Source organism: Diorhabda sublineata, chromosome 1 (assembly GCF_026230105.1).
Source record: "Diorhabda sublineata isolate icDioSubl1.1 chromosome 1, icDioSubl1.1, whole genome shotgun sequence".
Classification (NCBI taxonomy): Eukaryota; Metazoa; Arthropoda; class Insecta; order Coleoptera; family Chrysomelidae; genus Diorhabda; species Diorhabda sublineata.
The window spans coordinates 2,347,168-2,363,289 of NC_079474.1; the positions used below are offsets into that span (position 1 = coordinate 2,347,168).

The 16,122-nt window shown below is 31.9% G+C and overlaps 1 protein-coding gene across 1 annotated transcript in view; it reads left to right on the forward strand.

Annotated features, from left to right (window-relative positions):
• Window positions 1-1,748: 1,748 nt before the first annotated feature.
• The window catches only part of LOC130441138 (protein kibra), a 29,816-nt gene continuing 15,442 nt past the window's right edge, over window positions 1,749-16,122 (forward strand). Inside the window, exons 1-3 of the mRNA XM_056774699.1 lie at window positions 1,749-1,991; window positions 9,098-9,207; window positions 9,523-9,617. Coding sequence (XP_056630677.1) covers window positions 1,864-1,991; window positions 9,098-9,207; window positions 9,523-9,617 — 333 coding nt within the window. The 5' untranslated portion in view covers window positions 1,749-1,863. The remainder of the gene's footprint in view (window positions 1,992-9,097; window positions 9,208-9,522; window positions 9,618-16,122) is intronic.

Sequence of the window (16,122 nt, forward strand, 5' to 3'; positions counted from 1 at the left end):
TCAGGGTTATTCAGCTTATTTTAGATAGGTAAGGATTTGTAAATATTACAAGATGATTCATACACTTTTTATAACACTACCATTGAATAAAGTCCGTCAATAATGAGGACATTTTTGAGTTAGAGTTATATATTTCTTTCATATTCATCTGTAAATATTCTTGTTAGTTCCCTGGACAAATTCAAACATATAGGTGAAGGCCAAGTGTAACAGGAGAAAGAAGAATAACCTATTTAGTTAAAATAGTACATTAGTTGTCAATATCGAATTTTAAAACCCAGATCTGACCAGTGATATGAGCAAAAATGATAAACTATAAAAAAAGAAATATTTAATAAATAAATATTAGATTTATGTCTACTTCTTTTTAAATCTACCTCGTAGTTTTATCTTTTTTATTACTGAATCAAACTGTTCGACTATTTCACCCACCTTGTTAAAAACTTAACGGTACTTCAAGATACGTCTATTTTTTTTTAAACGGACGAAACAAAAAAATGCATTTATTAAAAATTGCCCATGAATTTCTCAAATTCCTCTGCAGAACTGGTATAAAAATTACCACATGGAATTCGTATAATTTGCTGTTGGCTAGTAGTAGGATCGTGAATAATGCCCTGTACTATTTCACACGCAGAACATACACTATATACAGATTGTCACAAATATTTGTTTCTACGTACCGAGAAAGATTACTTCAAATTTTGAAATTTATTTACCTCTCAAATTATATCAGAAAAATGTATAAAAAATTTTGATTTATAATATACAGTATGAAAAAAAAATTAACTACAAGTTTAAATACAACTAAATTTAAAAGTAACAGGTAAGAAATTTATAGAAATCGACGAGGCAGATACAACTTGGTTTATATCGTTATAAAAATATTTTAGACAACTAATTTACGTCGTCTGATAAGAAAAGAATCATAGAATTGGTTGAATAACTTACTTACTTTGAAAACTACCCTCGTAAGCAAAAAAATCGAATCACACGATACCCTTTTAATTTGATATTTTTTCCTTATCGAAAAAAATTCAATAACAACACAGACCAATAATTAGAAATGAATTTATCTATCAAATTATTATCAATTGAATATTTCAACTATCGTCACCTTATAAATTTTTTCAACATATTACATAAACAAAAAAAGGTAGATAACAAAATGGACGTTTATGCAAATTTCTCAATACTAATTTGAGTCAGATGAAAAAAAATTGTTAATAGGACATCCTATATACCTATCAGTTGCACCCAAGTTTCTAGATGAGGTTCGACGTTTGATATACCTAACTGTGAATTCCTATAACTCCGTACAATATAATAGTCGCATTCCTTACTCGAGGCTAAGCGCGCTCCATTGGTGGAATGTCTTTACGTCAAGATAGCTACTGCGTTGCCGATATTCAGGAATCTTAGTAAAAACTTGGACATTAAAATCTAATGATACAATGCGACTAACTTTTTTTATTTTTGTTATAAGAGATGTTTCTTAATCTTAACAATAAACTAATAATAAAAATCTCATTTATAGTAGTTGGTTCTAATAAAAACAATATATTTGTAATAAAATGACGTGCGTTAAGTTTAGTATAAATTAATTCTGGCGTGTAGTAGAAGTGCTTGAAGCTATTTAGTAGTTGTAATTAAAATGATAGACGTAGATAAGCGACGTCTCAAATAGTTGCTTCCTCACACTACAACATTTTTCTCATTTATAGTGTCGTTCGTTTATCTGGAGATTCGAGTTAAGAACGAGACGGCAACAGTGTAAAGTTGATAATGTGGTATTCAACATGGCCGCGTAGTCAGTGTTGTGTGTGATAGTTAAAGTGTATTGAATGGATTAAGTCGTGAATTATGCCGAGAAAACGAAATGGTGAAATCCCATTGCCCGACGGTTGGGATTTTGGACAAGATTACGATGGAAAAATTTATTTTATCGATCACATTTCGAAGAAAACTACGTGGATTGACCCCAGAGACAGGTAGGAATAGTAGCATTCCATTGCACTATCTCTTTTACTGGATTAAAAAGTTGAATGACATTTTTAGAATTCAATTTCCGACAATTTAAGCAATATTATCGTCGAGTAGGCTGTGTGAATTTTTGGATGTGTTAGTTTTTTCTTTGGTTTAAAAAAAATGACACAAATATAATTGATGACATTCCAAACTTACCAGAGGTTTCACCTCGTTTTAAATAACATTTAAAAAGTAAATGGGGCGGTGATATAACTTTGTGAGTATTATTATTGTTGTTAAGGGGTGTATTTGAACGTGTTTGCTTAGATATTCGTGGATATTTAATATTCAAAAACAGTGGTACTTGTGTCGCCGCCTGGTTGAAAATATGCGCAAACGAAAAGATAAATATTAGATTGTAGTGTCTAAAAATATTTACAATCTTTCCGTGAATATATTTTGCGTCACTAAATGAAATGCAAATTAAGGATCTTGTGAAATTTTCGAACTATGTGGAATTTGCATTTTGCACATTTCGACATTTTAGAACGTTGGTACGTTTTTAAAAAATATTTTAGTTTACGAATAGAGAAAGTAAGCATATATGATTTTAGTAGCAGTTGATTTTTTTAAAAGATAATTAACATTCCAGACCTCCTACTACCGATTCGGCGGCAAAATTCCAAAGGTGAGGTCATTGAATGTTACTCACACATCCATAGTACCCAACTACACTGTGTACCTTCTCGTAAAAATAGTTTTTTTTTTTAATAATTGATAAATACGTGAGAAAATATTATTTAGTTAACGTAGGCGATTTTTTTATAATAATTATACGAATAATTAAACCTACAGATCTACTAAAGCCGTTAGTTTTATGAACTAGTCATTTCTGGTCGTTTAAATAATTAAATCAACTCCAATTAATTTATTTATAAGTTTCTACAAATTCAAAAATAGTTTAAGGTTATTATCCTAATGAAAATTAAGTACAATACATTTTTTTTCTATTTAAACGAATTAGTTATGATAGGAATTTCACAATCACAATTTATTAGTCACACCTTTGTGTATGTATATCTTCAATTCAATCTTATTTAGAATTAACAACCCACTCCATAGTTCAAGATGATAATAAAAGACATTGAGTCATGAAGTGAATGTTTGAAATATTTTCTCTATATTACTTTTTTTCTAATTATAAATTCCTTTTATTGATTTAAATAACGTTCACAACATGATTATAATGATATAAATAGAAATAATAATAGTAGTACGTAATATAAATACACGTAAGCTTTCCAGAAAATTGGGAAATTTGACAACAATGTAAATACAATCATAAGATCCGCCATATTTGACAAAACTCAATAAATTCTAAAGCAAATCGCCACTTTAATAACACAACGACAATTAAAGATGAGTCAGGCTTTTTAGAACCACGCGTTCATCATAGAAATATTTTTCAAATGAGGAATTTAAAACGTACTGTAATTATTAATTAATCTAATCGTGATAATTTGTTACAATATGATTAAATCGATAGATATTTCGAAACCTAACCTAAAAACTTTTAACTTGGCACTAATATAATTGCCGCGTAAATTTAATGACGGTTACAAATTTTTTACATCGCGGACATTGAACGTTAATTCAAGAAACTTTATAGTCTCATCTTTACTAATTTACATATTTCTTCCGTTCACATGCAAATGTTATAAAAGTAGAATCTCGTTGCTTATACTTTACTAGATCGCGAGCAAATGAAACAGACCATTCCGCATGAAAAGTACCCTTTTAATTGATTTTAATTTATCCTCAGTAATACCAGTGGCGTAGTAACCTTAGTATCCAAATAATATAGAAAATGTCGACATCTGCAACCGATACAAACAAAAAAAAAATGTTGTGACTGTCGATTATTTAGACGAGACATTTTGCATATTTCTGATATTCGAACAGACCAGACTGTTTGGCGTCTATTGTATTTCAGTATAATTTCCACAGTTTATTGGCGTATTATGGTGCCAAAAATCTATTCCTGGAACTCGTACAAAACTATGTTTTGCTCAGTTACACATATTTTAATTTAGGAATTTATGTCGTTCGGTACGTAAAGAAATCTTTCGAATGTTTTCGATTTGAAAGACGAGTTGTTACTTTTTGTCAGTATACGAGGTTGAGGGAAAATAAAATAGATTGAAAATAAAATTACATAGTATGGGGGAAGTAATTAAATGCTAATTTAATCAACCAAATGTCATTTATTACTGGATAGATGAAGCTAAATAAGAAAAATAGGTTTAAAACCATCGATTTTCTTCATTATACAAGGTGTAATTTATAATATCTTATAGTATATGGGTAAATGATAATTAATTATTAATTGAATCAACAAAATGTCGTTAATTAGTGTATAGAAGACGCCAAATGAGAAAAATCGGCTTAAAAATCGATTTTCTTCAATATACAGGGTGTGATAAAGAAAACCTTATAGTGTGGGAGAAAATAACAAGAAATCGATCATTTAGTCAACAAAATGACGTTTTATCACTAGATAGAAGAGGCTATGTGAGAAGAATCGATTTGAAACAATCGATTTTCTACGATATACAGGGTGTAATTAATGTAGTTAATGAGTAAATGACAATAAATTGTTATTGAATCAATAAAATGGCGTTTATTACTGGATAGAAGACGCTATATGATGAAAATCGGTTTAAAACAATCGATTTTTTCAATATACAGGGTGTGATAAAGAAAACTTTCTAGTTAGGGAGAAAATAACGAGAAATTGATAATTGAATCAACAAAATGGCGTTTATTATTGGATAGAAGACGATATATGATGAAAATCGGTTTAAAACAATCGATTTTCTTCAATATACAGGGTGTAATAAAGAAAACCTTCTAGTAACGGAGAAAATAACAAGAAATTGATAATCGAATCAACAAAATGGCGTTTATTATTGGATAGAAGACGATATATGATGAAAATCGGTTTAAAACAATCGATTTTCTTCAATATACAGGGTGTAATAAAGAAAACCTTCTAGTATGGGCGAAAATAACAAGAAATTGATAATCGAATCAACAAAATGGCGTTTATTAGTGAATAGAAGACGATATATGATGAAAATCGGTTTAAAACAATCGATTTTCTTCAATATACAGGGTGTAATAAAGAAAACCTTCTAATAAGGGAGAAAATAACAAGAAATTGATAATCGAATTAACAAAATGGCGTTAATTGCTTGAAAGAAGACGCTATATGATGAAAATCGGTTTAAAACAATCGATTTTCTTCAATATACAGGGTGTGTTAAAGAAAACCTTCTAGTACGGGAGAAAATAACAAGAAATTGATAATCGAATCAACAAAATGGCGTTAATTACTTGAAAGAAGATGCTATATGATGAAAATCGGTTTAAAATAATCGATTTTCTTCAATATACGGGGTGTGATAAAGAAAACCTGGTATGGGCGAAAATAACAAGAAATTGATAATCGAATCAACAAAATGGCGTTAATTACTTGAAAGAAGATGCTATATGATGAAAATCGGTTTAAAATAATCGATTTTCTTCAATATACGGGGTGTGATAAAGAAAACCTGGTATGGGCGAAAATAACAAGAAATTGATAATCGAATCAACAAAATGGCGTTAATTACTTGAAAGAAGATGCTATATGATGAAAATCGGTTTAAAACAATCGATTTTCTTCAATTTACAGGGTGTGCTAAAGAAAACCTTCTAGTACGGGAGAAAATAACAAGAAATTGATAATCGAATCAACAAAATGGCGTTAATTGCTTGAAAGAAGATGCTATATGATGAAAATCGGTTTAAAACAATCGATTTTCTTCAATTTACAGGGTGTGCTAAAGAAAACCTTCTAGTACGGGAGAAAATAACAAGAAATTGATAATCGAATCAACAAAATGGCGTTAATTACTTGAAAGAAGATGCTATATGATGAAAATCGGTTTAAAATAATCGATTTTCTTCAATATACGGGGTGTGATAAAGAAAACCTGGTATGGGCGAAAATAACAAGAAATTGATAATCGAATCAACAAAATGGCGTTAATTACTTGAAAGAAGATGCTATATGATGAAAATCGGTTTAAAACAATCGATTTTCTTCAATTTACAGGGTGTGTTAAAGAAAACCTTCTAGTACGGGAGAAAATAACAAGAAATTGATAATCGAATCAACAAAATGGCGTTAATTGCTTGAAAGAAGATGCTATATGATGAAAATCGGTTTAAAACAATCGATTTTCTTCAATATACGGGATGTAATAAAGAAAACCTTTTAGTATAATAGTATAATTGAGTAACAAAATGACTTTTATTACTGGATAGAAGACTATATGAGAAAATATTAGTTTGATCAATCGATTTTCTTTAGTATACAGGGTATAATAAATAAAACTTCATAGTATGGGGGGGATATGCCAATAAATTGAAAATTGCATAAAAAAAATGACGTTTATTACTGAAAAAAAGACGCTAAAAATAAAAATCTATCAAAAACAATCGATTTTACTTAAAATACAGGGTGTAATAAATTGAATTTCACAATTTAGAAGGACAATCTGTCATTTTAAGGACATAAATACACATTTAAGGTGGATAAAAAATATCAACCCAGCTTTACTGGTTTTTCTACGTGTGGAAAATAAGAAAGAAAACTATCCCCAAGGTCAAGGTAGCCGATTATCCAGAGAAAAAATTGCAATTAATTAATAATCGACAGAACAACAATAAAATTTATATACGCTTATAATTTGGTACTACAAGACATTCTAAATGTGAAATAAAAATTGAGGTTCGCCATCATTATCTCTTAAAAATAATAAGTACGATCGATAATTACAAACAACATGCGAGTTCATTCTACTTATTCTCTTTTCAGGTCTGTAACCAGTAATCAATCGAAATATATCACTTCGTTATGTAACTAATTCAACACACGTCAATATAATTTATTTTGAAAAATTCACCCATCGAATCATTTAAAATAAAAAAAAAACCCGCAGACAAATAAATCCAGTCATAAGGCCCTATACACACGTTCCGGTTTACCTGTACGGTTTTCGGTATACCGGAACGTGTGTACCCAGCTTGACAAATAGACGATGACAAATGACAGTGCGCGTCCGGACAAAATAACAGGAGATACACGACAACGAGTTGACTATATTGTTAATTTTTTTATGTCATTTGTCAAAATTTCCAATTGACTAGTATTAATACTCGTATAAAGAAAACTGTTATTTTTAACTTAGCTCAATCTAGGTTGGTGTAGTGGCAACACCGGATCGTCATCTTTAATCACACAGTCACACAAAAAATTTATGCAGACATTTTTTGTTGTGAATTAAATTCTTAATAATATTTTAAAATCGTAAAAAAATCTTCTAGACGCTAGAACTTTTGTTCGGGCGATTTTATAACAAAATTGGTTGAAAAATTTTCGTAAAGAGCTTTTTAAATATATATATTTTTTTTAAATTCAATTATCTCGCTGAATCCTTTTAGATTAAATTGAAAATATCCGTAATACGGACCTGTACATTCATCTACTTCTATCACAATTTAACCAGTTCAGGTTCTGGGTATTGCTTGCGTGTATTTGTATCGAAAGTCGGCCCTAAGGAGGAAAAGGAGTGTTCTGTATGCCGATGATGATGATGATGATGATGATGATGATGATGATGATGATGATGATGATGATGATGATGATGATGATGCTATGAATGCGTCGTTGATTACGACCAAAAGATTCCCGCCTCAGGGCGTGTGCATATGTTATTAACGAGTCGACACTGGTCGAGTTTCTAGTGTTACAGCGTGTCTCAAAAACTTTCTACGTGATATTTAAAAACGTCTTTTCTGGGAGTCGATTTTTCTTTGGGAAACCCTGTATAAGTGCGAATTGAAGAAACGTAAATAAAATGAGACATTGATTTATTGATGCGGTATTTGTGTTTTGTTTTTTTTTTACAATTTGGTGTTAAGTCACTTCTTTTTTGGACGAATTTACTGCGTAAAAAAATGTGTCATTGCTAAAGAATTTACACTAGGTTATGATACGCTTAACCTATCTGGAAATGATTAGTCATGTTGTGGTTTCGATTGTAGAATTTCAAATGTGATAATAATTATTTATTATACAGGGGAAAATTAGTGTAAAATTAAGTGACTGTTGTTGAAATTTTAATATTTCATATTCAGTACGCCGCGCCGGACGTCGTCCCGTCCGCAACGTTGTTCAAACGTACAGACTCGTACTTGCAATCTTGCACGAACTTGTTTGATTCCTCACCAATGTAAAAGTAAAAGTAGATCGATATTAGTGATCACCAGTGTCGGAAAAATGAATTTTACAGTTTCTGGAAAGTAAAGATCCAGATTTAAAGAGAAAACTTGATCAATTTCAAAGCAGACATCGCGTATTTGACAGATTTGTTCAAAGAATTTGATTCTATCAACTTAACAATCATTTACATTTCGAAATGCTGAATCTGGGGGAGACTTGTTGACACTAAACAAACATGGCGGTCAACTGTCGCTGAAATGACAGTTGACATGTTGACAGGACAGAAATGGAACAAAAATAAATCCGATTCATAACCATGGATCCATAATTTCACGCTCGAAACGAAAAAACAATGGACTGAAAAGGAAGAACCGGTTCCAAAGACATGGTGTCGGTTTTTTTGGTATGCGCTTGGGGTGATTTTCATTCAAAAAGGAAAAACTAGCAGCTGCGAGTATTACGAAAACTTATTGCAACGTTTGAGCGGAGAAATCAAGCTCAAAAAAGTGTTTTTCATCAAGAGAAGGCACCAGTTTACACATCGGTTATTGCAATGGCCAAAATTAATACCTCATGCACCCTATTTACCAGAACTAGTACCCTCGGATTATTTTCTGTTCCCAAACTAAAAAAAAAAAGGTCTTTTTATCGTTTTAACCTCAATCTGAGGGTCGTCTTTCGCCATTTGGTGGAATTTATCGATCATATTGCTAGTTGCTGCAGTTTTGGTCGTCAATAAAGGTTTTTAAAAACAATTTCTAAGGATTCAAATAGCCAATACGACATTTTGTTTTCCAGATATACCAAACCCCAAACTTTCGCCGATTGTATAGGAAACGAGTTACCTTTAGGATGGGAAGAAGCATTCGACGGTCATATCGGACATTACTATATCGATCACGTCAATCGTAAGTATATAAAATGAAAAAAATTAATATCATATTCAATGTAGAAGGGAAATTCGTTTCTAAAAACAGTCGTTTCTAATACCCTGGAAGATTTATAATCCATAGAATGGCATTCGTAAAATACGTGTTCGGCATGTGAACATTTCTCGGGGTATAATTTGCTGTCGTTGTACTTCTATTTATAGCTGCGCCTGATTTTTTACAAAAGTAATTAATGCTGACGTTTCTCATGCGTATATTCAAATAATATAATATGAACAAATCAGGTGGGGCTATAGTTGTTTTATGTGTACAATTTTTGATGTTTTATTTCAGAAATAACGCAATTGGAAGACCCGAGACAAGAATGGCGAGCCATACAGGAAGCCATGTTAAGAGACTACCTCATAACCGCTCAAGATGTTCTAGAAGTAAGTCAAAATTTAAAAATTGTATTTTTCTAATATTTAACAAAATTTTCTCGATTTGTCACTGTAGATGATCGAAAATGTACATTTTCTCTCATTTTAGTAACAATCACAATTTTTTTTTCGTCTTTTAAAGACAAAAAAAATTTTCGTTTCTCTATTAGCACCGCCTGACACTCGACGTTGCTGTTCCGCTTTTACAATTTATTGGTTTTACATACTTGCCGACGTTTACAAAATATTCGAAAATCCACTCCCAAGACAAATCTACTTTCAAACGTTAAAAATTATTTCGATTCGATTCACAAAATAAAACCGCACGCCAATGAATGGTCGATTTTTTTTCTTCATTTTTAATCCGCAAATATTATTGCCGCACGCCAATGACTCGTCGATTTTTTTTACATCTTCGACCCTCCAAATATTGCTGCACGCCAATGACTCGTCGATTTTTTTCCACCTTTGACCCTCCAAATATTGCCGAACGTCAATGACTCGTCGATTTTTTTTTTCATCTTCGACCCTCCAAATATTGGCGCACGCCAATGACTCGTAGATTTTTTTTTAACTATGACCCTCCAAATATTGCCGCACGCCAATGACTCGTCGATTTTTTTTTTCATCTTCGACCCTCCAAATATTGCTGCACGCCAATGACTCGTCGATTTTTTTTTAAATCTTCGACCCTCTTAACATTGGCGCACGCCTATGACTCGTCGATTTTTTTCACCTTTGACCCTCCAAATATTGCTGCACGCCAATGACTCGTCGATTTTTTTACATCTTCGACCCTCTTAACATTGCTGCACGCCAATGACTCGTCGATTTTTTTTTTCATCTACGACCCTCCAAATATTGCTGCACGCCAATGACTCGTCGATTTTTGTTACATCTTCGACCCTCTTAACATTGGCGCACGCCTATGATTCGTCGATTTTTTTTTTTCATCTACGGCCCTCCAAATATTGCTGCACGCCAATGACTCGTCGATTTTTGTTACATCTTCGACCCTCTTAACATTGGCGCACGCCTATGATTCGTCGATTTTTTTTTTCATCTTCGACCCTCCAAACATTGGCGCACGCCAATGACTCGTCGATTTTTTTCATCTTCGACCCTCCAAATATTGCTGCACGCCAATGACTCGTCGATTTTTTTTTACATCTTCGACCCTCTTAACATTGCCGCACGCCTATGACTCGTCGATTTTTTTTCACCTTTGACCCTCCAAATATTGCTGCACGCCAATGACTCGTCGATTTTTTTTTCATCTTCGACCCTCCAAATATTGCTGCACGCCAATGACTCGTCGATTTTTTTTTACATCTTCGACCCTCTTAACATTGGCGCACGCCTATGATTCGTCGATTTTTTTTTCATCTTCGACCCTCCAAATATTGGCGCACGCCAATGACTCGTTGATTTTTTTCATCTATGACCCCTTAAAGATTGCCGCACGCCAATGACTCGTCGATTTTTTTTTACATCTTCGACCCTCTTAACATTGGCGCACGCCTATGATTCGTCGATTTTTTTTTTCATCTTCGACCCTCCAAATATTGGCGCACGCCAATGACTCGTAGATTTTTTTCATCTATGACCCCTTAAAGATTGCCGCACGCCAATGACTCGTCGATTTTTTTTCTTCATTTTCAATCCGCAAATATTATTGCCGCACGCCTATGACTCGTCGATTTTTTCAATCTTCGACCCTCTAAACATTGACGCACGCCTATGACGTCTATTTTTTCAACCTTTGACCCTCCAAATATTGGCGCACGCCAATGAATTGTAGATTTTATTTCATCTTCGACTCCTTAAAGATTGCCGCACGCCAATGAATCATCGATTTCTTTCTTCACGTTCAATCCGCAAATATTATTGCCGCACGCCAATGACTTTATTTCCCCTTCCCTTTGACCCGCAAATATCCACTTTGAAACTATGAGTCACCCTGTACATTTGTGGTATCAAAATCGGAGGGAAATTCAGGGTTATGTTAAATTTTAAATTGATTCTTAACGAAATATTTTTTTGGGCAGTATTAACATGAAAATTTCCTGTGTTAAATAGGTTAAGCATCTATTAGTTTATTATATTAGTAAAATGTTTATTTATTTCTAATCGTCATAAATAAATTTGCTTTCACTGTGTCGTAATCTATTAATGTCACATCGAACAATTCGAAAGTGTAGGGTCAAAATTTGAATCTTCTAATCATTGAATTTATTATTCAATTCAAAATTTATTTTTCAATTTATAATCGAATTTCTTTGTATTCGCCACGATACGAAAATGTTTGTAAACAAATCCAGTTACCTACTCGTTATACAAAGTGATGGCGTAGGCAGAAATGTGATATCAGAAGAAGAAAAAAATTAGTAATAAACTAAACTTAATACCAAATGAATTAGTCATCGATTATAATATACTGAACCAGTTGCAATTTTTGTTTAAAATACGTGTTTTCTACCGAGTCGTTAAATTAAATATTTTTTTCTGAGTAACACACAGATGTGGCCACTTGTACAACCGTCGCCGTTTAACATTACCACGAATTTTGTTTCAATTTCAACCCAAATAAAAGTTCTTGACTTTTATTTTTTTTTATATATAATTTCGTAATTTGTATATTTTTGTATTAATATCGATTTTGATTACGAAAAAAAAACAATTTGGCAACATCGTATAAAAGGCAAGTGAGGTCAGTGTTGAGAACGTCCGTACATGCGGGCACGAGCCACGGCTCAGGAATGTCGAGGTTGTTGTCAGGGACGGTTTTATATCAATAAAAACAATGCCATTTCGACGTTTTATGAAAATTTATCAATCAAAAATTTTAATTTTGAAATAATTTAATAAATACTTTTTTTACAACAAAAATTCTAAAAAATAAATAATATACAGGGGGTGGTATTTGAAATGCTGATTCAAATCGACGTGTTCCAAGCGTCCACATTTACAAATATCATGTTAATATGTCTTAAAAACAATAATAAATAATATACAGGGTGATTTATTAGTGTGCCTCCTTAGTCCTTTGAAATTTTGAATGATTGTAATCACCATTTTAAAATTATTTACAATCTTATAGGGAAAAATATTTCAAGAATTATTATTTATAGTTATAGGAAATGCTTGATAAAAAAAATATGTTGGTAGTATTTAACACATATAAAATACAAGGTGATTCATTCGAAACAACCGAGAAAATAATGTATTACTATTTTGATTAACCCTGTATCAGATTCAACGGATATTAACGAAATAAATAATTTTATAGAATTTTTACTACTATTCGAATGTTTTGGCCGTAACAGTTTTTTATTATTAATTTATTTTTATATTGTACGGGGTGTGGAATTTGTTACAATTTTAAAATACCCCGTAGAACACATCACAACCTTAAATTTACATTTACAAATACAAATTGACATTTTTTAATCTCTTTTAACTTGAATATTATTATACTTAAAATTTTCAACCCCTATAAATTATCCCTTATGACAAAAAAATTATTTACAAGATTTGTACAATGTTATACTTAAACGTCCCTTATATATTATGTGTTATGGGGTAAATTTTTTTTAATTACATTGGAATTTTGTTCAATTAAAAAGGAAATTTGGATTATATTTAGTTTTTTGGCCTAATTTCCGTTAATTTTCGAGCAAATTAGTCAATTAAAACGTAGATTTATAAGGAATTTCATAACCTAAAAGTTTATAAATTTCTTTAGCACTCTATTTTTAAAAGGGCTCGAATCTGGTATTTTTTGCTTAAAATTTACTCCTCTATCAATTTCCGCGGTTACTTTCAACATAAAAATTTTCGTCCCCTAGTTGGGGTGAAACTCACCCCTAGGACAAAAGCACACATCCACTTAGGGTAAATTCTGTTTTTTAAGGTATTCCCTATTTGTCGTCAAAATTTCATTAAAATCGAATTCATGGAAATTGGAGGTGAAAAAGTTTTCAGATTTATCACAAAAATTAACAAATAAAACCTAATGATGTAAAAAAAAAAGAAAAAACAAAAAAAAATGTCGAAAATCTCGGCGCGAACGTCTTGTCAGATTGGATCCGTCCCTGTCTTGGGTGCGAAATGAAACGGGTCTTTTTTTTTCTTCTTCTTTTTTATACATTTTTATTCCGTGCATGATAAGTATTTGCCCGGCCTTTTACATAATTAGATGACCATTTTAAGTGCGCGCCTAGCCATACAATTTGGCATTGAGAAGCCCCATTATTTTCGGACGAAACAACAATATGGAATTCGTCGAAATTGTTGGCATACCTTTCTTAATCGAACTTATTTGTTGATATTTCGATTTAATTTTATTTAGATTTAACGAAATAAATAACAGATAGAATTTATAAACGCGTCTATGGGTCAAAATGATTTTCGTCCATTGTATTCGTAGGCCAGTCGGAAATTTCCTATACACTTTGATAGCGCATTAAAATTATAACCAAGAATAATAATATACAGGGTATATCAAAATGAATAGGAAACTACTGGTTTGACCGGAAGTTGATACATATTTTTGTTATAACATTTTTTAGATTTATAAGATACGGTATCTCATTTAATTTTTTTCAACAAAAAAAAATTATACAGGATGTTAAGAAATTGGTTCAGAATATTCAGAAGAAAAAATTGGGAGGAATCGATTTAAACTTTTAATATGTAATTACGTGCATAGAACTTTTGACTTTTAGCTCATCCCATGAATTTTCTATTAGATTTAGGTCAGGTCTGTATGCAGGCCATTGCATTCGTAGGCCAGTTTAGAGTTTCTACTGTCGGAAATTTCCTAGACACTTTGATAGCGCAAGAAATTTGGTTTCACCATTTTAATTAAAGCCAAGAACAATAATATACAGGGTATATCAAAATGAATAGGAAACTACTGGTTTGACCGGAAGTTGATACAAATTTTTGTTATAACATTTTTTAAATTTATAAGATATCTCATTTAATTTTTTTCAACAAAAAAAAAATTATACAGGATGTTAAGAAATTGGTTCAGAATATTCAGAAGAAAAAATTGGGAGGAATCGATTTAAACTTTTAATATGTAATTACGTGCATAGAACTTTTGACTTTTAGCTCATCCCATGAATTTTCTATTAGATTTAGGTCAGGTCTGTATGCAGGCCATTGCATTCGTAGGCCAGTTTAGAGTTTCTACTGTCGGAAATTTCCTAGACACTTTGATAGCGCAAGAAATTTGGTTTCACCATTTTAATTAAAGCCAAGAACAATAATATACAGGGTATATCAAAATGAATAGGAAACTACTGGTTTGACCGGAAGTTGATACAAATTTTTGTTATAACATTTTTTAAATTTATAAGATATCTCATTTAATTTTTTTCAACAAAAAAAAAATTATACAGGATGTTAAGAAATTGGTTCAGAATATTCAGAAGAAAAAATTGGGAGGAATCGATTTAAACTTTTAATATGTAATTACGTGCATAGAACTTTTGACTTTTAGCTCATCCCATGAATTTTCTATTAGATTTAGGTCAGGTCTGTATGCAGGCCATTGCATTCGTAGGCCAGTTTAGAGTTTCTACTGTCGGAAATTTCCTAGACACTTTGATAGCGCAAGAAATTTGGTTTCACCATTTTAATTAAAGCCAAGAACAATAATATACAGGGTATATCAAAATGAATAGGAAACTACTGGTTTGACCGGAAGTTGATACAAATTTTTGTTATAACATTTTTTAAATTTATAAGATATCTCATTTAATTTTTTTCAACAAAAAAAAAATTATACAGGATGTTAAGAAATTGGTTCAGAATATTCAGAAGAAAAAATTGGGAGGAATCGATTTAAACTTTTAATATGTAATTACGTGCATAGAACTTTTGACTTTTAGCTCATCCCATGAATTTTCTATTAGATTTAGGTCAGGTCTGTATGCAGGCCATTGCATTCGTAGGCCAGTTTAGAGTTTCTACTATCGGTAATTTCCTAGACACTTTGATAGCGCAAGAAATTTGGTTTCACCATTTTAATTAAAGCCAAGAACAATAATATACAGGGTATATCAAAATTATATATATGAATTTTCTATTAGATTTAGGTCAGGTCTGTACGCAGGCCACTCCACTCGAAAACCATCTTCTGCAATATAATCTTGGCGATACGACTTCTTGAATCATTTGGTTGACTGTTATTACGTCTTAGGGCAAATTTCTTTCATTGTCTTATTCATTTAGAGCGGTTAGAGCCCCGAATAATATTTCCAATTGCGTCTTTTCACATACCCAACTAGTGTTTGACATTTTGACATTAAACCAGCAGTGTACCGATCAAATCCCTTCGATTTTTGGCGATGAAGCACCATCTCGTGCCACGGCTGGTTTTCCGAATTCAATCGTGGTCGGATCTTTCACTTGGAAGCAAATGGTCACCTGGACAACTGGACAGTCGCCACCGCTCCATTAGAGCAACATAGAACGGTCAATTCTGAATAGTAAACCAGCATTT